Genomic DNA, 23184 nt, shown 5'->3' on the forward strand with positions numbered 1-23184 from the left:
GATGAAGGATGTACTTTGAGAGAAAAAAAAATTAAGAGATTCAGAAAAAGCACGTTTTGCCAAACTGGAGGTAGGTGCCCATGGTGGTGTTATGCCCAAGGTCACATCCCTACAGTTTCTCTGTTCTCTTATTTAGAAACAAGCTATAGGTTTAGGAGAACTTTTCTCGTAAAGCATCTCTGAACAGGCTGAAGAGTCCTGTATCAATGAAACTTCCATGATTGAAGAATTCTTGACTTGTTAAATCACTATAGTAGTCTAGGATGTTGGTGCTTATGTTCCTAGAGCCAGAGAGCCCCAGTGATGGTTTTATGTTGCTGTAAACTCATCCTGTTGTTCTGGGTCCACAGGCTTTTGGATTCAACCCACTAGAAGATTATTATGTCTCAAAATCAGCAGTGGTATTTGGAGGCTTTTACCTCTTCTTCTTCACAGAGAAGATTTTGAAAATGCTTCTCAAACAGAAAGACGAGGTGAGGCTGAAGGGGCTGGCAAAGGAATCTCTCCTAACAAGGTTCTCTTCTCAAATAATTTTTATATATTTTATGTTATTACCATAAGTCCACCGCCTTGAACTTTCACATTCTTCTCATGGTGTTATAAAGTGTGTTTGCATTTCACCTCATGGGTAGACCAGTGGGAAGGAGATGCAGATTAAGTAGTGATTGACCCAGGATGACAGCTCTAGTCCAATAACATGACTATATTAATATCCATTTGGTCTTATTCATTCAGCTCTTTTCTCAGGGTTTTATCCACAGGGGGTGAAATAGAGAACAATAATTGTTTTTGAAATATGACAATAAAATGATGTCTTCTGGTGTCACTTGTTAATTGACCATATTTAACCAAAAAAACTGTTCTAGAAGAAGAGTTCTAAGAATGTTTTGAGTAACGTCAGTCTTGTTAAAATTAGGTGTACATACGTATAGCTTCCTAAGATGGAGTGGAGGGACTGTGGTGTTCAAGGCTCTTTTGGATGTTATAAGTTTGGATATATTTGTTTAAAAAAAAATACAGGTTCATTTTATAGTCATATTTCATACCACCTCATGACCTCTTTTGTTGTTATCTTGTACGATAAATCATATTTACACCTTTTGTTATTATTTAACTTTGCAAGTATATTACCTTATCTCTCCCATCTAGATTGTAAGTACTTAAGGCTGAGCTCCACGTCTTATATTTCTTGATATCTCCCCATGGTACCAAGCAAAATTTTCTCATGCATAGCTAATACTTAATAGATGCATGTTAATTTTATGGACGATAAGGAGAACAAATTCCTCACTGTTAGTTGATCACTGCCATGCATCTTTCATCTTCCTGTCCCTCTAGCATCACCATGGGCATAGCCATTACGTTTCTGAGACTGTCCCTTCTAAGAAGGACCAGGAAGAGGGAGTGACTGAGAAGTTGCAGAACGGAGACCTGGATCACATGATACCACAGCACCTGAATAGGGATCTGGAAAGCAAGGCCCCAGGGATGGATGAGAAGGTCATTGTAGGCTCTCTGTCTGTCCAGGTATGTGGGTCTTCATTTGTTGAATGTCAGGGAACTGTATAATTAGTGGTGGAACTCTGGGGGTATGGTTCTCCAACCCTCTGCAGGAAAAGCTCTCTTTCCTCTCTAATATTCTTATTGGTTGGGGGTTGGGGGGAAATTGGCTCTCTTATAGGACCTGCAGGCATCCCAGAGTGCATGTTACTGGATAAAAGGTGTCCACTACTCTGACATTGGCACGTTGGCCTGGATGATCACCCTGAGTGATGGCCTCCACAACTTCATTGATGGCTTAGCCATTGGCGCCTCATTCACCGTGTCTGTTTTCCAAGGCATCAGCACCTCAGTGGCCATTCTCTGTGAGGAGTTTCCACATGAGTTGGGTATGAAGGGGCCTTCTTGTTCTGACTGTACTGCTCACACTTATACCCTTTATGGGACCTATGCATTCCTACTTCCAATTCCACGAAAATAAATTTTATAATCATTTGTAGAATGTAAGGTCCTTGAGGGCAGGGATTGTTTTGGTTTCATTTTTATATCCCCTGTACCATCCATAGTACTTTACACATAGTAAGTGACTAATAAATGTTTTAATTGAACTAAATTGAATTGAATTAAAACCTAATCTGGTTTGAAATTTAGCCACTGCCTCTTGCAAGAGATATTTGCCAGCTTTGAATAGAAGCCACATAAGATTTTCTTTCTCCTTATTCTCCTGTATAATATGATTATGAAAGATAAGCCTCTGTTCTATTGCTCATTGTGGCATAGAGGTGACCCTCATTCTTGAAGATTTTACCCATGGAGTGTAAGCTTTGACAGGTCTCACCAAACTGGAATAGGCCCAGCCATGGGCTGCCTGTCAGTTAGTATAGGCCCAGGCCCAATAAATGCAGAGAGAGTCATCACCTGAAAGTTGACCATCAGATGACTGAATTTTTTTCACCTTCACAGCTGCTTATGAAAACTAACTACCAAGGCAAGAAGGGATTGTTATCTTTGTCAGTGCACCCACTATCCGCACTGATGAAATTATGTATCTTTCTAATATTAACATGGCATTTTAAAAGAGATGTTATGTGTCCTATGCCCATTCTCTCCCTGACTTAGACCATTAAAAAGCTGTCAGAAGTCTAAATTGGAGCTTCTGTAAAGCCAGTTAGCTGCTAAAATGTGAGCCAGAAAAAGGAAATGAGGATTGTGATGAACTTACACATTTTACTTCTCCATCAGAAAGACAGAAATCAAAGCCAATCCTAGTCTTTATGTCTTTATTAATTCATGTGAATTAGTTTCTGCCATTGGGCTTTGGGTATTTGGCCAGTTTTCCCAATCATAGGCAACTCCAAAGCCTGTGGATGGATTTGCTTTTACTCTCATTTGTTTTAGGATAACTTTTGGGTAAGCCCTGGTTATCCATAAACTTTGTCTTTGAAATTTGTCCCTTCAAATTTTTTCCATCTTCCATAACCTGTGTTATCCTTCATATCTTCATCTTATTTTTTCCTCCTTCCTTCACTCACCTTTTTAGGAGACTTTGTCATTCTGCTGAATGCTGGAATGAGTATCCAACAGGCTATATTCTTCAACTTCCTCTCTGCCTGCTGCTGCTACCTGGGTTTGGCCTTCGGGATTTTGGCTGGCAGTCACTTTTCTGCCAATTGGATCTTTGCTCTGGCTGGGGGAATGTTCCTCTATATTGCCCTGGCTGATATGGTAAGTCTTCAAAAGTTAATGCCAGTTGGGAAGAGCTGAACTTGGTCCTTACATTCTTTGCATGAGAAGGCCTCTCAAGAAGATATTATGTTCCGTAGGGAAGTGTTGTGAGCACCTTATCATATGAAATAATATGTGTACAGCACTTTGCAAACCTTAAAGTGCTCTGTAAATGCTAGTATTTAATTATCATTTTTCATCAGGGCCCTGACTTAATGATACTTAAAGATTATAGGACAGTTTTCACAAGAGATGATAAATTTGTCGACCATCCTGGTCCATTATCACTTTATGGAATGCCCCAGGCTCTTTTGGATCTTCAAACATATATGGCATCCTTAAATTTGCTAACTGGTTAGACCGTCTTGCTATGTTTCCAGCACAAAGCATTCCTAAAGACTGTGGTTGGCCTCAGTTGGCTCATTCCCCACCAATAGTGTGAGGCTTAGGGTACAAGCTAGTGAAAACCCAGCTTCCTTTCTCCAAGCCACAAATGGCCATGGGCACAAGTGTATACTTGTTATATATGGCTGGCTTCAATAGCTGCTGTAGCCCACACCATTGCTGACTGCATTCTGGAGGCAGATCAAGTCATAGCTATACTGCATACTGCATATATAATAAAATGGTTGCTTCTGTTTGTGAAAGGCTTATTTTCAGCCAGAGTTTAAAAGCTAGTCGGGACAGGACCTTGTTTCCTGTTACTCCAAAGTTGTAATTGCCATGGAGAAAAGCTGGGCTTAACGTGACTATTAAATTCTACCTGCTGCTGCTGTTGCCTTCTCTTCTTTCACGTGGAAATCGTAGCAGCCTTCAGAACTTGCTGGGACGTGTGCTGGGTTAGTGGAAAGATATATAAGGACAGAACTTTAACTCTCTCATTCTCGGTGGTTGTTTTTTTTCCCCAGTTCCCAGAGATGAATGAAGTTTGTCGCGAAGATGAAAGGAGCGGCAGCATCCTAATTCCCTTTGTCATCCAGAATCTTGGCCTGCTCACAGGCTTTACCATCATGCTAGTTCTCACTATCTACTCAGGGCAAATCCAAATAGGATAGTGCCATGCCATCAATAGTGAGGCTGGCAGTGAAACACACTGGGGTACCCTGTCAACAGGTAGCACTGGCTTGAGGACTTAATTTCAACAAAGCACAACAGAAGAGGCGTTTCTGTTAAAGGCTATTCTGTGGACTGCATTCCCTCATCTAAATGTCAGCTGTCTTAAAAATACTGAATCCTAGAATAAACTGCCCTAGTAACTGGTTGCTAGGTAGTGCTTCCCACCCCTCTGCCTGCTCTCTTTTCCCAAAGTGACTCTGGACGCTGAAAATAACATGGAAGACAGACGACCCAGCTTCTCTCTTTGACCACTTTCTGGTATTTCTCTGTGGACAAGCCCTGCTGGCAGTGGTACCATCAAACTCCAGAACCTGTTTCCTTTCTGATTCAGCACATATCCCAGACTCTAGAACACAGAACTGTAACTAGTTGTCATTACTTGATATTAGGAGATGCATTTGGACCTGACCATGTCCCCTTTTGAGAAAAGTTCACCTCACATGTAGAGAAAAGATCCATCTCATCCCTTCAGAGTTTCTTTAGTTGCCTCATGCTTTTCAAAGGGAATGGGGCTAAGGATGTTTTATGAGAAGGATCTATTGAATGGGGAGAATGAAGGCAAAAATGAGAAGAAAGACAAAGCCATGTTTCTTCTGCATTGATGACAGCCTCTCCTTCCTGAGGGACTGTTATGTGTTGAGTTCCCACAGGCATCCCCAGCATGTCGTGACTTTTCCTCTCTTCCAAACTAGTTAAACAATAGACATGACTACTGCTGTTTTAGCCTCCTCTTTCCTCCAGAGTAACACTGAGAATGGAGGAAAGGGATTCCTGCTGCTTCCAGGATGCTCTTCTCACCTTTTTAGAAGCATCTCCCTGGAGTATTCAGGGTGCTCTAGAGAGGAGATTGTACACATCTCCCCAAGTCGACCTCTATCATAGAGGCAAGTCGAGGGGGAGACGGATGGAAGAAGAGTGGAGCTGGCCAAGATTCAGAATGTGCTAAGGGGAAAACAGTGCTGTGACTGGACATGGTGCAGTGTGAGGTCAGAAGACCTTGGTTTGAGCAGCGTAGAGGACTTAATGATTGCACTGTGAATTAGCTTACAATGCCACTGCCTATTGTAATGCTTTCCAAGAAAAACAAAATAGAGATAGTAGTGGGATTGGTCCTTGATAATACCAACTTTCTAAAGAAGATGGATATGCCTGTTGAAGCTAGAGCCCAGCCCTAGGGAGTGATAGTGTGGTCAGAACTTTGGCTTCAAGGGATAGCTGTTCCCCAAGTTCACTAGGTGAATTGATTTATTATTATCATATTGATAATGTCTAATTCTTCAGCCACTTGGGCAGTGAAGACCCCTGGAAGCCATTTAGGCAATGCCTCACTGTTGCAACCCAGGGGCTGTCTTGACTAATACTCATTTACTTAATTGGGAAGGTTGGTAATTTACTGCTAGCATCTATGAAGTTTTTCTTTTCTTCTCATGTCTGCAAGTGAGCATAGGGCTGATCTGTAAGAAAAGGTACTGCAACACCCTCCATCATGTACTAATTAAAAACAGCATCTTTTTTTTGGGGGGGGGGAGGGCAGTCCTCTGGAAAACTTTCCTCCTGCCACTATCCTGTAGGAAAAAAAGTGAGGGAATTGCTGCCGGTTCACTCACTGACAAGAGTTTTCCTCTTTATTTTGCTTGTTGGCTTACATAGGCTGAGGGGCTAAGTGAAGAGAACTTTTGGCATTAAGGATTGTGGGATGTACAACTTTCATCAGAATTAAGGTCCACTTCTACCAAAGAGCTGTTTCCTTGGATTTTGGAACCTTTCTCATTTTAAATCAACCCTTTTGCTTCTTTTTTCCCCCAGAAATGCTTTCAGAGCTGGAGAAACTGAATCTATAGATCATTCTCCTGTACAGGAGAACCAGCAGAAAACCTTTATTTTTCTTAATTCACATTTATATTAAAATGTATAAAGTCTCTTCTAAAGGATTCTGTCTTTCCAAAATAATATCAAACTCTTGGCCTTAGAAGAGAATCATTTTAGGGTCAATGGCTTCCTGATATAGGAGAGTTAGTTGTTTGGTGGTATAAAAATTATTTGAAATTACTTAAAAATCTGAAACATTTTAAAATATGGCATTTTATTCTTTCTTGCATACATAGTAACTTAAGAACTTTCTTTCCCTTCTCCCATAGCTGCCCCAAGGAAGTTCACATTACAATGCAAAATGGTGAAGAGGTCAGTTATAGCAAAGGGAAGGAACTCCATCCAATATTATTGCTATAGATTGAAAGCTGCCATTAGTAACAGAGATGCCTCATAGGCTGAAAATATGGTGGTTATGTATAGGTGGAAAACTCAATGACATTTTAATAAGCATTCCCCCCCCCAGTTTTAACTGTTGAATGTACAGTTTTAGAGCGATTTGATATATAGATGTCTACAGATTATACTATATCTCTACTATCTGCACCCCCACTTTTACTGCCTTTGTGGGCTAGCTCTATTTTACTCTCTGAAATAGGGGAGGATTGAGATGGGGGAAGAGGAGAAAAAGTGGTAGAAGTTTAGTGCATCATCCCCAGGGAAGGAGAGAACACAAAGGTAGGTTATGATACTATTCCCTACCACTTTTGGGGGAGGCAGCCTTCCTTTCTGTTCCTAGACCACAGGGTTATTCTCAGCCTTTGCAGAGTTAGGAGCTGGGTTGAGGTGAAAACGTTTGGAGAAGTTACCACTTGAATGCCCAGTGTTGGCACATTCTTCAACCTTTATTGGACCTTCATCCTGAGTTTGTAAGAAGCCCTTCAGTCGGCTTTCCCAGTGGTCTGTTCTTAAATGAGCCATCTGCTCACACAGTGGTCTCAAGATTATTTGAAGAGGTGCTCTATTATTTCATTTAGCAGTACACATTGCATTGAGAGTATGCAAAAGGGGAAATCAATTGAATTGAGTTTTTATCGTTCATTTCTTTTTGCAGTTCTACAATTCCATCACAGTGTTCTTTTAAAAAAAAACTCAGGTGTTATAAGAAAAAAAACAAAACCCAAAAATGTACTGTCATGTGGACTGTAACCATTTTATTTGTAAGATTCTATAAATAAATTTATATTCTGTAATGACTGAGAATCCTAAGCGTGTCTCTTGCCAAACTACAGGATTAAGCCAGTCTATGGGGTAATGAAAGTTTTTAAACACAAGATGGCACAAGTGTACACAGCTTTTTTCCAGGGAGTGGGATGGAGTTAATTCAAACTCAGTCCTGTTCCTGGGTGATTTCTTCTTGCCCATTGTGAAAATGGGCATTTTTTGAAAGTAGTTTCACTGTTAGATAACTCCTGGTGTCATTGATGTTGGCAGTAGAGAGTTTGGTAAGATTTTCTAGAGAAATCGTATTGCTGTCTTTTTTCCCACCCCAAATCAAAAAGTTGTTGGATTAGCCTAGTTCATTAAAGTCACATTTCCAGGGGCAGGAGGAGAGGGGGAGGGAATATGGGATGGAATTCCCTCTTCTGTCTGGAGAGCCATCCTGTATAACAAAGAATTTTTTTAAAATAAAAAGCAAAAAAATCAGCAAAACCAATCAACCTATCTGATGTTATTAAATACAGTGTTCCACACCTAAAGACCTTCCTTCCAAAGGGAGTGGGAGGTACCTTCTCTTACCTCTTCTTTGGGGCCAAGTTCCAAAAGTGTTTTAAAATCAGAACCTGAACCTATCCATATGTTGATTTGTCATCATGATACATTCATGCAGGGCAAGGTTCTGAAAGAGGAAGAGGACACATCTATACAAAAATACTTATCACAGCTCTTTCTGTAATGTCAACTGGAAACAACAGGAGTACCCATCAGTTGGGGAATGGCTGAGTAAATCATGGTAGTAGTACATGAATATAATGGAATATTATTTTGACAAAAGAGACAGAGAAACTTAGGAAGATGCAAAGTAAACTAATAGAGAATAAAGTGAGCAGAACCAGGTGTACAACATCATAAAGATGAATAACTTTGCAAACCTATAGAACTGATCAAAGCAATGACCAACCAGGATTCCAAAGGACAGATGATGAAGTATGCCACCCAACTTGTGACAGAGATGTGATGGATTCAAAATGTAGAATGAGACATACATTTTTGGACATGGCTAGTGTGGGAATTTGTTTAATTGCATGTTTGTGAGGGAGTTTGGGGTTTTTTTCCCTTGATAACAGGGAGAGAAAATATATTTTTAATTGAAAAAGTTAATTTTATAAAACAAGATTGCAGCACAAAAGTAAACCAAGAAACAAACCTATATTAGAAGAGTTTCCATCCTACTTTTGCCTCTCCTTCACCAAAAAAAAATTATTATTATTATAATAAATTGAAGAGCAATGAGTCCTGTTTTGGTCCACTTACATATGCCATACCAGTTGTAAATTTTTCCAAATGACAAAACTTTTGGTGTTCCCAGAACCAAATATCTGCTTATAGTGTGCTATATTTTGTCTGTAAGAATACTGGCTGTCCTATCAGCTGAATTCTGAGTTATTTTCCTAAGAGTGATAGATTTACTCATAAATTGTTCCATTCCCATCAGTCATTCAAAAGTATTTATTAAGCCTTAGTTATCTGGGGGGTATTGTGCTGAGCAGTGGAGATACAAAGAAAGGCAAAAACAGTTCCTCCTCTCAGGGATCTTACAATCTAACCAAGAGGCAACATTCAAATAACTGTATACATACAAAGTATATATCAGGTGAATTGGAGATAATCTTTGAGGGAGGTGGGGAGGGAGGGAATGGACCTGGAAAGGCCTCTTCCACAAGGTGTGATGTGAGCTGAGTCCTAGAAATCCAGAAGGCAGAAACAAAGAGTATTCCAATCATAGTGGCCATCACGGGGATGGAATGTCACATGCAAGGACTGCAAGAAGGCCAATGTTCTTGGATTATCTCTTCATTCCTCTCCAGGCTGTACTCCTGACTATCCCAGACTCTCTCTACAATGCTCCAGAAACCTCTTCACCCTAGAAGATGACTTCGCACAATGAAAATGACCTCTGCCCCTTCAGCCTCGGCCTCTGGCTGGTTCTTCCCATAACTTCCATTTTATTATGGGCCTGGCACATAAAAAGAATTTAAATGCTTGTTAACTTGACTTAACTTGGATTGTAAATTATGCAGAAAGGAGTGAAGTGTAAGAAGACTAGAAAGGTAGGAAGGGGCCTGGTAGTGAAGAGCTTTGAATGTGCCATAGACTAAGTGGGTTTGATTTGTGACCATGATAGAATCCAGCTGTGCAAAATGAAGGGCTAATAGGATGATTCACACTTTAGATATTGGTCATGTTAGCACCTGGCTCTAACCAATCAGCCTAACTCTACAAAGTTTAAGAAGGTATTATAAGTTGCAGCTAAGTGGTACAGTGGATAGAGCACTGGACCTGAGTTCAAATCTGGCCTCAGATATTTACTAGCTGTGTGATATCTAGTAAGTCATTTAACCCCGATTACCTAAAAAAAAGGTATTATGTTAGGTAAAATGTTAATTGCCAGAAGTTGTTGATTTTATTCCATATGCTACAAAGATGTAATGGTCAAGACTTGCAAATCAAAATTCTCTAATTTTATATCCCAGATCCTCTTCTTTCTAGTCTATATTTTTTTTAATCTACAAAGAAATGTCTTAATGCCTACTATGTGCCAGGCATTATGCTAAACAGTAGAAATATGAAGAAATGCAAAATATAGTCCCTCCTCTCAAGTCACAGACTAAATTGGGGGGTAAGGTGGGGAAACACATGCAGTTATCTAGAAACAATAAATTAAAGATAATCAACAGAAGGAAGTCACAAGCATTAAGGTGGAAATGAAGAAAGGCTTCTTGTAGAAAGTAGAATTTTAGCTGAGACTCAAAGGAAGTCAGGTAAGACCGGAGGCAGAAAATTCCAGGCATGGGAGAAAGACAGTGAAAACACCAACAGGAGATGGAGTTTTTCTTCTGTGAATAACAGCAGTGAAATTAGTGTCACTCAATGAATGGGTAATTGAGGGAGGGAGAGAGTAAGGTGTAAGAACACCGAACGTGTAAGAAAGATCCAGGTTATGGAGGACTTTAAAAGACAGATTTTATATTTGATCCTGGAAGTTACAGGTAGCCACTGGAGTTGATTGAATAAGGAAAGGAAAGGAATAAGCATTTATTAAGCACCTACTATGTATCAGGAACTGTGCTATAAGCATCTCACTGTGCTCTACATATATCTCATTTGGTCTTTACAACAACCTTGTGAGGTAAGTGCTATGATATCCATTTTACAGTTGAAGAAACTAAGGCAGAGGTTAAATGGTTGTCCAAGGTCACATAGGTAGTGTCTGATGTTGGATTTAAACTCAGGTCTTTTTCTCTCCAAGGCCAGTATTCTATTCACTGTGGCACCTATCAAGGGAGGTGGGGGTGGGAGGCAGGGGGTGACAGGATCAGATTTATACTTTAGGAAAATCAGTTTGACAGCTGAGAAGAAGACAGGTTGGAGTGAGGCAAGACCAACTGGCAGGCTATTTGCTGGTAGTTTCACATAGAAGCCATTTCAGAAACAAAGGCAATGCACCAATGTAGAATATTCTGAGTCAAGGAAAAAGTGTGGCCCATACTATTTTCAGGAGGCTACTCTCTGCTCTTAATCAACTCATATAAAATAATTAGATTTCTTGGAGTCTTGGTAATATCTTAAATTAATTTTATGTAAATATAATTATACCCCAAAACCAACTTCAAAATGTTTTTAAATTATGCATAAAAATTCTAAACCACCTAGAATTTAAGGTTAATGTATACATTTAATTTCTTTTAACAAAATAATGTCTTATTTACTTCTGTGGCCCTATCCAAGCTCTTCTTCTTCTGTGAATTTTCTTAGATTTTGTTGCTTTTGTTTATGTGTATATTATTTAAAATCTTTCTTTGCTGTATTACTTTCTCTTTCCCTATTTATATTCTTCATGTTTCTTGCTTTTTAGTTAAGCTTTCTGTTTTTTTCAATAAGTATAAATCCACTTTCTCTCCCTCCTACCAACCTCTCTAGTCAAGAAAGAAAGAAAAACAAAACCCCTGTTACAAACAGGCATAATCAAATTAAACAAATTTTCCTACTGGCCACATCCATAAAAAAGTGTCTCAATCCGTAGTGTGAGTCTTTTACCTCTCTATCAGGTGCTAAATAGTATGTTTCATCACAAGTCCTCTGGAATCATGACTGGTCATTATATTCATCAGAGTTCCTAAATCTTTCAAAGTTGTTTGTCTTTACAATATTGTTGTCATTGTATAAATTGTAGTCCTGGTTCTGTTCACTTCATTCTGCATCAGTTTATACAAATCTCATGTTTCTCTGAAACTATCCCCCTCCATTATTTTTTATAACACAGTAATATTCCATCGTATATAGCATAACTTGTTTCCCAATTTGTGGGCACCCTATTGGTTTCCAATTCTTTGCCACTGCAAAAAAAAAAAAAGAGCTGCAAGCATTTCTGTACATCTTTTGATTTTGTTTAGGCCTAATTCCTTATTTAATCTAGTCTTTCTATAATTTCCCTTCTTCCTTCTCCCCTTTCCCTGTTGAACTAAATGTATTCTGTACCCATGTCTGTGTGTGTATTCTTCCTTCCTCTGACCAGTTAAAATGAGATTAAGTGTCTGCTGTTCCCTTCACCTTTTCTCCTTGTTTTTATAGACTTCTACTTGAGCACCCCAATTATGTGAATTAATTTTCCCTAACTTCTCTCCCTTCCCCCCTCCAGTGTATTCTTCTTCCCCTCCTATTCCATTCTTCTTTTCAGATCATCTAGACAACTGAACTACTCCCAGATCTTTTGTCTTAGACTGCCTCTATGAACCTTGATAATGACTGAGTTCAGAGAGGATACGGGTATCATCTCTCTATTAGAATATAACCAGTTATCCTTGTTTAGTCACTTGTGATTATTCATTCATGTTTATCTTTTTATATTTGTCTTGACTCCTGTGTTTGCATTTTAAAATTTCCACCTAGCTTTTTTATCAGAAATGCTTGAAAGTCCTCTATTTCATTAAAAATCACTTTGCTGGGTAAGTTATTTTTGCTTGTATGCCTATATCTTTTTCTTCCCTTTATTCCAACCTGTGTTCCTCTATAGTGGTGGGTACTAAATTGTGTGCATTTCTGACTGTAGCTCCTTGGTACTTGAATTTTTTATTGCTGGCTGCTTGAAGTATTTTTTTTCCTTCGATCTGGAAACTCTGGATTTTGGCTCTAATGTTCCTGGGAGTTTTCATTTTAGAATTTCTTTTAGGACGTGACCAGTGAATTCTATTTCTGTTTTGTGTTTTCTTCTTTTTTAAAAAAAAATTTGTTTTAATCTCTCTTGTCTCATAGAGTTATTAGCTTCTATTTGGTCCATTCTACTTTTCAGGAGTTTGCCCCTTGGGTATATATAATCTGGTACTTCTTGTTCCAACCTGTTAATTCCCTTCCCAATTCTTTCTTCCCTAGTTCACATTTCTTTTCCATTTTTTTTTTAAGTGAGGCAATCGGGGTTAAGTGACTTGCCCAGAGTCACACAGCTAGTGAGTGTTATGTGTTTGAGTCCAGATTTGAACTCAGGTCCTCCTGACTTCAGGGCCGGTGCACTGCGCCACCTAGCTGCCCCCATTTTTTTTTTCTTCAAGCACTTATATTTCATTTTAAAAACCTTTTAAACTCTTTTTTCAACTCTTCACCTCTTTTAGGAATTCTAGTTGAACTTGTGCCCAAGCTGTTTTCTTTGAGATTTTGCTTGCAGATATTTTTGGAGTAATATGCTTCTGAGTTTGTATCTTGAGCATTCCTGTCACCATAACAGCTTTTTATGGTAGAATTATTTTTTTTTTGTTTGCTCATTCTTCCAGACTACTTCCTAACTTCAGACTTTGTCCTAGGGCCAGGTTCTGCACACTTCTGGAGAAATGTCTGGGCTGGTCCTGATGCTGCTTTCAAAGCAGTACTCCCAGAGCAGTCTAAACCGGGGCAAAGTCTGATCACTAGCCCCCTGATCTGAACTCTGCAGTTTTCTGACCAGGATTGAGTTTTGAGCAACAGGGCTGTGGACTTACTCCATTTCTAGTTTGAGTAGACTGCTGCTAGATTCAGCTACTAATAGCCAGCTGGTTAAGTTCTGCTGGTTCTGACTGACAGAACTCCAGGCTTCCCTTTGGTCTGGGACTGGGATTCTTTTTATTCTTTTACAGGCTTCTTACTGGGCTTTAAACTGGATCTATGACCCTTGTCTACTCTAGTGGTCAGAGCTCACAGTTATTGCTTGCTGCTGAATTTGCTGCGTGTTCAGGACACAGGCCGGGGTAAAGAGATGGGTCTGTACCCTGAAATGCCACCCCTAACTGCAGGTCCTCTCCTCCGGATGCCCTGAATCAGCGACCCAGAGCTAGGTGGTGAGCAGCACAAGTGCCATTTGGCACCTGCTGCTGCATCCTGCACAAATTCAGATACCTCTGTGCCGGACCTGGGACCTCGTCTTCGCATGGTGGGTGTACTGTATCTTCCTGCTCTGGAATGCTGTGTGCAGTCATGCTCCTGGCCAGACTCTGTCCCCAGTGTCAGTCTCCCTATGCTGACTTGGTCTGGGAAAATCACAGTGATTTTTTTCCCCCTTGAGTTTCTCAATTAGAATTTGGTCTGGTGTGTTTTCTAGGTGTTTGGAGGTTGGGTTTGGGGAAGCTCGCTGTACTTCTTGCTATTCCACCATCTTGGCTCTTCCCCATATTTGTCACTTTCTGATGTCATAACATTCTATCAATTGTTCAGCCATTTCCCAATCACTGGAAATATGAGTTGCTTCTAGTTTCTGTTTTGCTTGCTATTACAAATAAATGTACTATGAATATTTTTATGCAGATAGCTATTTTTTTCTCTTTAATAACATCCTTAGGGGAAAACTCCAGGAGTGGGATCACTAGGTCAAAACAAGAGCAGTTTTTAAGTTGTTCTTGTATATGACCACACTACTTTCTAAAAAGACCCAATTAGTTCACATCTCCAGCAGCAGCTTAATTGTTTGCCCATTTGGGTAGCTAGGATAGAGAACCGACCTTGGAGTCAGGAGGACCTGAGTTCAAATTTGATCTCGGATACTTACTAGCTATGTGACCCTGGCAAATCACTTAACCCTGATTGCCTCCCCACCAAAAATAATTTGCAGTAGTTTGCCTATTTCCCTATACATCCACAATTTGTGTTCAGAGAGAACACATATATTATCTCTCTCTACTAGAATATAACCTGTTATCCTTGTTTAGTCACTTGTGATTATTCATTCATGTTTATCTTTTCATATTTGTCTTGACTCCTGCGTTTGCATTTTGTCGTTTTAAAAATATTTGCCGAAAAAAAATATTTGCTGGGGGCAGGTAGGTGGCACAGTGGATAGAACACTGGCCCTGGAGTCAGGAGGACCTGAGTTCAAATCTGACCTCAGACACATAATACTAGCTGTGTGACTCTGGGCAAATCACTTACCCCTAAATGCCTCAAAAAAAATTTTTTTTTTTTGCCAATCTGAGTGGGGTGGTACTCAGTTATTTTAATCACAGTTTCTGTGATTATAGAAACTTTGAGTGGTTGTTCAGGTGGTTATTGAAAATTTTTGTCCTTGTTCCTAATGGAGAGGTGAGAAAATGCATCCTTCTCCCTTCTTCTGGGTGTAGAAAATCTATGTATACTGTCAGACTCAATTGATGTGCTGGTAGTTGTGCTGAACTGTATTCTTTTTTTTTTCTATTTTTAGTTACAAAGTTAAGGGAGTGGGGAAGAATTGGACATTGGAAATGGAGAGATGTCAATGTAAATGCATTAATTTTAATAAAGTGACTTAAAAAGTTATATTTCTTCAGGCTAACAGTAAACATTTATTCATTATCCCTTTTACTCCTTACAGTGTGCTGTGTTCTGGGGATACAAAGACAAAAATTGAACAGTCTCTGCCCTCAATGAGTTTATATTCTATTGCAGGAAACAGCATGTACACATATGGGTATACAAAATAGATATAAGCTAATTTTGGGGCAGAAAGCTTTAGCAGCTGGGGGAGAGGTAGAATCAGAAAAGGCTTCTTATAGAAGGTGGTGCTTGAACTGCATCTTGAAGCAAACTAGGAATTCTAAGAGATGAACAGGATGAAGGATTGCATTCCAGGCGTGGGGCAGCTAGTGCAAAAGCAAGGAGGTGGGAAATGGTTTGGGGAATGAAGAAACATAAGAAGGCACTTAGGCTGGATTTCAGAATGTACAAAAATAAGTCACAAGGCTGAAAAGGTAGGTTGGGGCTCTCTTGTGAAGATCTTCAAATGACAGAAGTTTATATATGACCTCAGAGGTGAAAGTGAGGCACTGTAGTTTATGGGGAATGGGGGAAAGGAGGCTGAAAAGGGGTGACAGACTTGTACTTTAGAAAAATCACTTTGGTAGCTGTTTGGAAGATGGGTTAGAGTGGGGAGAGATTTGAGTCAGAGAAACAAATTAGGAGATTATTATAATAATCTACATAACAGGCTCTGAACAAGAATGGTGGTTGTGTGTTAGAGAGAAAAGGACAAATTCGAGAGCTGTTTTGGAGGCAGAATCAATAGGACTTTGTATATGGAGTTACTGGGCGTAAGGAGTTGAGAATAATACCAGGGTTACAAACTTGGGTGGTTGGAAAGATTAGTGTCCTTGACAGACATAAAGAGGTTGTATGACCTAGATATAAATGGTCATATCATAAACAAAGGAAACTACCTTATCTATCTATGTTTAGTAGAAGCACTCACTGAACAAGGGACAGAGAGGATCACAGAAAATAAAACAGAGAATTTTGATTACATAAAATTAAAAACTTTTTGTATAAAAAAATCAATGTAGCCAAGATTAGAAGGGAAGCAATTAACTTAGAAAAATCTTTTCAGAAAATTTCTCTGATAAAGGTCTCATTTCCAAGATATAAAAAGAACTATTTCAAATGTATAATAATTAAGATCCATTTCCCAAATGATAAATGGTCAAAGGATTATGAACAGGCACTTTTTAAGGGAAGAAATAAAAATATGTCTTAGCCATATTAAGAAATGTTGTAAATCACTAATAACTAGGGGAAATGCAAATTCACAGTCATCAGATTGGTTCATAATTAATGCACTGTTCGTGGAACTCTGACTTGGTCATTCTGGAAAGGCCATGCCAGGAAACAATTTGGAACTATGGTCAAAAAGTTACTAATCTGTATGATGTCTTTTGAACCAACCATACTACTACTGGGCCTATATACCAAAGAGATCAAAGAAAGAAGAAAATGTCTTATACATATTAAAATATTTATAGCAGCTCCTTTTGTAGTGGCAGAAAACTGGAAACTAGAGAGTGCTCTTCAAATGCAGAATGGATGAAAAAATTATGATGTATGAATGTAATAGAATACTTTTATACTATAAGAAAATTTTTAAAAAGATAGTTTAACCTGGTAGAACTTGTATCAATTGATGCAAATTGAAATGATCAGAACCAGAAAATTTTATGCTATATTATCAGTAACGTAAAAATGAACAATTATGAAAGATTTAAGAACTCTGATCACTGCAATGATCAACCATGATTCTAGAGGGCTAATGATTAAAAATGCTGCCCACTGCATGATAGGGTGATTATCCAATACGCAGAATAAGGTGCACATCTTTGAAAGTGGCCAATGTAAGAATTTGTTTTGATTGCATGACTTTAAATAGAATCCTCTTTTTATGTTCTGCTATGCATATGGAAATACTCTTTTGAGGTGTTTAAGTTAAAAGTAAAATTTAAATGAAAGTTACCGACACAATTAATAGCTTCAGCAAACTTGAAAGATACAAAATAAACAAGTGAAAATCATATTTATAAAGCAACATTTTTGTAAAGCACTAACAAAATCCAAGTAGAAATAACAGAAAGGGAAGTGTGACTCAAAATAATCATAAAACATGATATATCTGGGAGTCAATCTACCAAGACATATTCAAGATGTATATAAATACAATTATAAAATACTCTAATGAAATAGAGAATGATTTAAGTAAGTAGAGGGCTATCCAATACTCATGATAGGACCACACTAATATAATAAATGACAATACTATATAATTTAAAGATTTAGTTCTATTCCAAGGGGATACTTTACAGAGCAAGACAAAATAATCTCAGAATTCATTTGGAGCAACAAAAGACCTAGACTCTCAAGAGAAATAATGAAACAAGTAAAAATGAAGGGAGAATAGTACTTCTAAGTCTAAGATTATACTATAAAGCAGTAAAAATCAAAATTATTTTGTATTGGTTAAAAAATGGAAAAATAGAATATTGAAAAAGAAACAATTAAACTCAATAACTCAGCATTTAATAAACCCAAGAACATAAATCATTTGGAAAAAAACTCCTTATCTTATAATAACTTTTAGAGAAACTGGAAAGCAATATGGCAGAAGTCATGTTTAAATTATATTTAAATATATAAATATATAAAATACATATTTAAATTAAATTATAGTTTCTTAACCTTTTAAATGTCACAAACTTCTAAGAATTAAGGTTTCAAGTGCATAAAATACATAGGATTACAAGGGAAGTCAATTATATTGAACTATGGTTACAAAAAAAAAAATCACAGACTTCAGGTTAAGAACTGTTTTTTATCCATTTAAGAAATACCATACTTCGCTATTAACAACTTCATTTTGCAGATGGTTTAAAACAAGGAAGTCTGTGAAGCATTGTGCTTGGCTTATTTTGCATCAAATAAAAATAAGTGGAGCACCTGGAATTAGGCTTATGGTAACACTTCCCTCTGCTGTGGAGAACAAGCCTCATCCCTAGCCTACTGCATATTATTTCTTTCCCCACCATGGATTTAGAGATGAAGAAATGAAAGAGATGACCAATTTTATTTATTTATTTTTTAGGCAATTGGGGTTAAGTGACTTGCCCAGGGTCACACAGCTAGTAAGCATCAAGTGTTTGGTCTGAGGCTACATTTGAACGCAGGTCCTCCTGTTTTCAGGGCCAGTGCTTTATCCACTGCACCACCTAGCTTCCCTGAGATGATCAATTTTAAACTGCTTATTTTATAGATAAACTGATTCACAGAGGGAAAATGACTTGCCATGGTCACATGAATAATTAGTAATGGCCCAATAGTTTTACATTACCTGTTACTTTCAATTAGCTTCTCTACTAGAGGGCATGCCCAGACAGTCTGGGGCACAAAGGGTCTCTAGGACTGTGGTTTAAGCCTGCATCATAGTTCTCACTTTTGTTGTGAGTGCCAGGGTAAGACAGATGGAATACCTGTTACCCATAAGTTTAGTGAACAAAATGGGACAAAAATGATTAATCGGGCTACACAAGTTTCATCAGCATAGTTGTTTATATAGAATGTTGTTTTGGACTGCATAATTCTGTTTTTTACTTTAATCCTAACTACTCTCAGACTAACTTATTTTAGGCACTAAATGCTTGTTTACTCCCAGAAAAATTTAAAGAAATATTTAAAACACAGTATTATATTTAAAGAAAGTATATATTCCACTCAACAAGTATTTATTAAGTTGATCCTATATACAAGACACTGGAATGTAGTATATAGTATATAATGTAGTATATTATTACTGTATCTTAAACATGTGTGTGTATATGATACACACCATTGATTTTTAAATCATTTTATAGCTTTTTAATAAATTTATATTTTAATTTAGTTTTAGTTTTTAAATGCAATGCTATATTCTTTTGTCTATATATAATGCATAATGACATACAGATTTGAAGTTAGGCTAGATTACTATGAAGACTAGAAACAGATTTCCTGAAATTTTTGGGAAATGAAAAGCTGCCTTAATTAGCACCTCTCTCAGAGGGACTGATCATTAATCACCATTTATTAAGTGTTCAGAAACTTTTATGAGTTAATACACCAAGGCTATTAGCCTTATGACTCTAGCCTGGATTTGAACAAATTAATAAAAATGTTACCTGCCTAAGAAATTTCATATGTTGTCTGACCATTGCTGAGGCCATATGGCCAGACAGGTATATAAGTTGACACAGATACTTAGCTAGTCAGAGCTGCTAAATATTCACATTGTAAAGGGTTTTTTTTGTTGTTTCTTTTTTAAATTAAAAGTGCAACACATTTGTTTGGAACAAATACCCCTCACAGGGGTCCAATACAATAACAAACAACATTTTATCAGAGAATTTCAACAAGAAATACCTGTATGAACACAATTATAGACAGCATGACATTCAGTTGTGTCTGATTCTTTGTGATTCCTTTTGGGGTTTTCTTGGCAAAAATACTGGAATGGTTTGCCATTTTCTTCTCCAGCTCATTTAACAGATGAGGAACTGAGGCAACCAGGGTTAAATGACTTGCCCAGGGACACAGCCAGTAAGGGTCTGAGGCCAGATTTGAACTCAGGAAGATGAGTCTTCTAACTCCAGGCCTGGCACTCTATTCACTGAGTCACCTAGCCTCCCATTCTACACATAATAGGTACTTAATAAATGTTGATTTGAACTCATCACTGTTCAGTGCCCACCACTCAGGGAGAGACGATTGGTTGTATGCACCTCTTCAAGAGCTGAGGGAAGTTTTTGTTGTTGTCTTTTAAAAAAATGGTCTACCCTTTCCCCAACTTCTCTTTTCCCTGCCCTGTGTCTATCCAATGAGAACGTAATTTATTCAACTTGATTCTTGTACCAAGATGTTTCTTGTATACTGCTGTTGTTTTAAATGTAAGGCCAAGGTTATATGGAAATACGAAAAAATTTAAATTAGGGCAGAGAGCCAAATTTCTGTCTGAATGTTAGGAATTTTCCTGAGAGCTCTCAGCTACTGTAATTGCACTTGTAACTTTTCATTTTATATACTCCATAAAACAGCAGAGAAAAGGACCAAATATAACAGAGAACCATTATATTGCCTCTAGGCTTTAAGGAAGAAAAAAAAAAGGAAACTAATTTTGTCACAGGCTTTTCGAATCTCCAGAGAGAAAAGGGTGAAAATTACTCTTTACCACTCCCCTGGAAGATGGGCCTGGGAAGAATTTAGCTCCACCCCTATCCATGGATGAGGGATCAGAAAAGATCAGTGGGCCAATTCTAACCTCCACAGCAACCACAGATGTTACAGTTTCACCTTCTACATGAAGCCTTTCGAATTCCTCCCCCTGGGCTAGTGCACTCCTTCCTTTCCAAAACTACCTTTTTATTCTGTATGTTGTGTTCCCCTAATAAAATGCAATGTCATTGAAGGCAAGAGCTATTCTATGCTTGTGTTTATATCCCTAACAGGTTGACCAGTTCCTGGCATATAGAAGACACTTAATAAATGCTTACTAACTAGTTTCTACAATCCAGAAAGGTTCCTGTACCCTCTGGTATAGACTCATTATTCCTGGAGTCTGAATGCACAGCCCTGTACTAGAGTCACATAGTAGTAGCACAGTTTCTTTCCTAAAGAAATTTACAATGTAGAAGTAGTAGTTAAAGAGCCCTTGAGAAAAGTTGAGAAAACACAGCTCCTTTTCCTTCCCTGAAGAGATGCTGGTTTGGAGGATGGGGAACATACACAATAAGCATATGAAATGTGGTTATCTACTGTATGGAGTAGTTGTATTGGTTGGTTTTGCTGAATTGCTTTTTTCTCTTTCTTTTTAAATGTTATAATGTATGGCTTACTGGTTTCAGGGAAGAGAAATTCAGAAAATAATGTAATAACAGAAGGTATCAATAAGATATTTTAAAGAATAGAAGACCAACTCTAAGGTGAGGAAGACCTGAGTTCAAATATAACCTCAGACACTTACTAGCTATGTGACCCCCATTTGCCTCCAAAAAAAAAAAAGAGGAATGTCAGAATTGGAGTGGAACTAATAGATCATTTAGTTCAAACTTTTTATTTTACAGATGAGGAATCTGAAACCCTGAAAAGTTAAATGAGTTGAAGATTACAATTAAAAAAAATATATATCTGTGACATATTCTTAGGTGACTGAAGAAATGGTTTAAGGAGTTTGAACCTCTGGTAAGTGTTTCAAAGCTTGAGACACGGATCATTCAGACTTTGTAGTGGCAACATGACTTAAGCAGGGTTTCAGAGAATCAAAAACTGGCCATTTTGTGATGTGTGCCATTATGCCACCTCAGAAAACTGTAGACTGAATGCTTCTAGAGAAAAATGATCATATTATGCATATACCATGCTAATTACAGCAGGAATAAAATGTCAGTGTTTTTTTCACTCAAACCCAAACTTTTCCATACCAATAAAATATCTGAATTCTCAGAACTTTCTGTGCTCTCCTCTTAGTGAGGCTCAATAGCTGGGGTGGAAGAAGCAAGAAGCTGGAAATAGAGAATAGTCAGTTTTCTAAATAGCATAGGCTTTAATGAGGACTGTATTGATTGTTACAGATTGGTAAAAATTTGCCCCAAAATATTGACCAGGAAATATTGACCTAACCTATCTCCCTCAGGCTGGCTGGATAGAGTGGAGGTGGGACATTGGAGAACTCCCTAATCCTCTACCTTTTAAAGAGGGCAATCGGGATTTGCCTCATCATTTTCCACCCCGTTGACTTCCTGGATGTCATGATCTCCAGAAACTAACCATTCTGCAAAATGAATTCATCTCTGTAACTAATATCTCCTCAGATCACTTCCAACAAACTTTAGAACTTCTTTATTCTTGCTCTAAGCCATGTCCTGCCTCCCTCCACCCTCAACCCTCATCCCACTCTATCTTCTGTGTTGTTTGCCTCATTAGATAATTAGCTCCATGAGGGCAGGAGCTGTCTTATGCACAGTACCTGGCACACCTAATCCATCTTTCACCCTCCACAACTCCCCACGTAGGGTTTTTACCTAGTGTGCACTGTTTTTGGTGCAAAGGCAAAAATGAAACAGCAGCTGCCTATTTCACTTCAGCCACATCCCCAATGTTAAAAAAAAATCCATTGGCAGGTTGAAGTCATTATTAACTGTCCATAGTGGGTGGGCATGGGTGCCTTAGGGGTCAAAAGCCCAAAAAGCAGATGGGTCTTCTGTCTCTAAAGTAAGTGAGAATCTCAGCCTAGGATTTAAGGCCCTACAACACCTGGCTTCCGTCTTATTTCACAGTATCATCCTTCATAAATTCTGCTTCCCAGTAAAACTGAACTGCTACCTGTTCCTTAAATCTGAAAGGCATCAATGCAACCATCCCCACATCCCACCCTGCGATACGTTCGCCCGTCTATGCTGGTCAGGCAGCAGGCATTCATGAAGGGCCTACTACGTGCCAGGCATCGTTCAGACTTTCTGGGATCAGGAAGCCCTCCGGCCGTTCTTCCCCCCCCCCCTTAAATTAGAAGCTCCCGGAGCTGTCTTTTTTCAGCATAGCTTCCTCAGTGCCTAGGATGCGGGCCGACTCTGCCCGGAGCAAGTGAGTTGACAGCTCCCCGAGGCCACAGCCCCGGGTGGGTGGAGGGGGCTGCGAGGACAAAGAACACAGGGGCGGCCTTGCGCGCGTAGAGGGGCGGGCAATAGAGAATCTGGAGATGACCAACTGAGAAAGGCGAGGATAGAGGCCCCAGCAGGCCCCCCCTCCAAAATGGCTGCGGGGGCCCCCGCGCTCGAGAAGCCGCGTCCCCTCCAGGGTCTCTCTCCCTCGAGGGAGGGATGTCCCAGAACCGTGGGCGTGGGGGCGAAAGGAGAAGTCTCGCGTAGGGTAAGAGAAAACAGTAAAGGAGGAAAGCCCGGAGAATGGGAGGGGCGTATAGATGCGCGTGCGTACGAAAACAAGAGTCTCGGGCGCTTGCGCGGCAGCTGCGGGAAGGGC

The 23184-nt window shown here is 38.9% G+C and overlaps 1 protein-coding gene across 3 annotated transcripts in view; it reads left to right on the forward strand.

Moving 5' to 3' along the window:
* SLC39A14 (solute carrier family 39 member 14) overlaps positions 1–7403 on the forward strand; it is a 60887-nt gene extending 53484 nt beyond the window's left edge. For all 3 annotated transcript variants that reach the window (XM_078149642.1, XM_020975705.2, XM_020975706.2), the window contains 5 exons: positions 351–473; positions 1339–1527; positions 1682–1889; positions 3041–3225; positions 4134–7403. In XM_078149642.1, coding sequence (XP_078005768.1) covers positions 351–473; positions 1339–1527; positions 1682–1889; positions 3041–3225; positions 4134–4280 — 852 coding nt within the window. In that variant the 3' untranslated portion in view covers positions 4281–7403. The remainder of the gene's footprint in view (positions 1–350; positions 474–1338; positions 1528–1681; positions 1890–3040; positions 3226–4133) is intronic.
* Positions 7404–23184: the final 15781 nt, after the last annotated feature.

This window comes from Phascolarctos cinereus, unplaced genomic scaffold, assembly GCF_003287225.1.
Source record: "Phascolarctos cinereus isolate Bilbo 61053 unplaced genomic scaffold, phaCin_HiC Scaffold_2;HRSCAF=192, whole genome shotgun sequence".
Lineage (NCBI taxonomy): Eukaryota > Metazoa > Chordata > Mammalia > Diprotodontia > Phascolarctidae > Phascolarctos > Phascolarctos cinereus.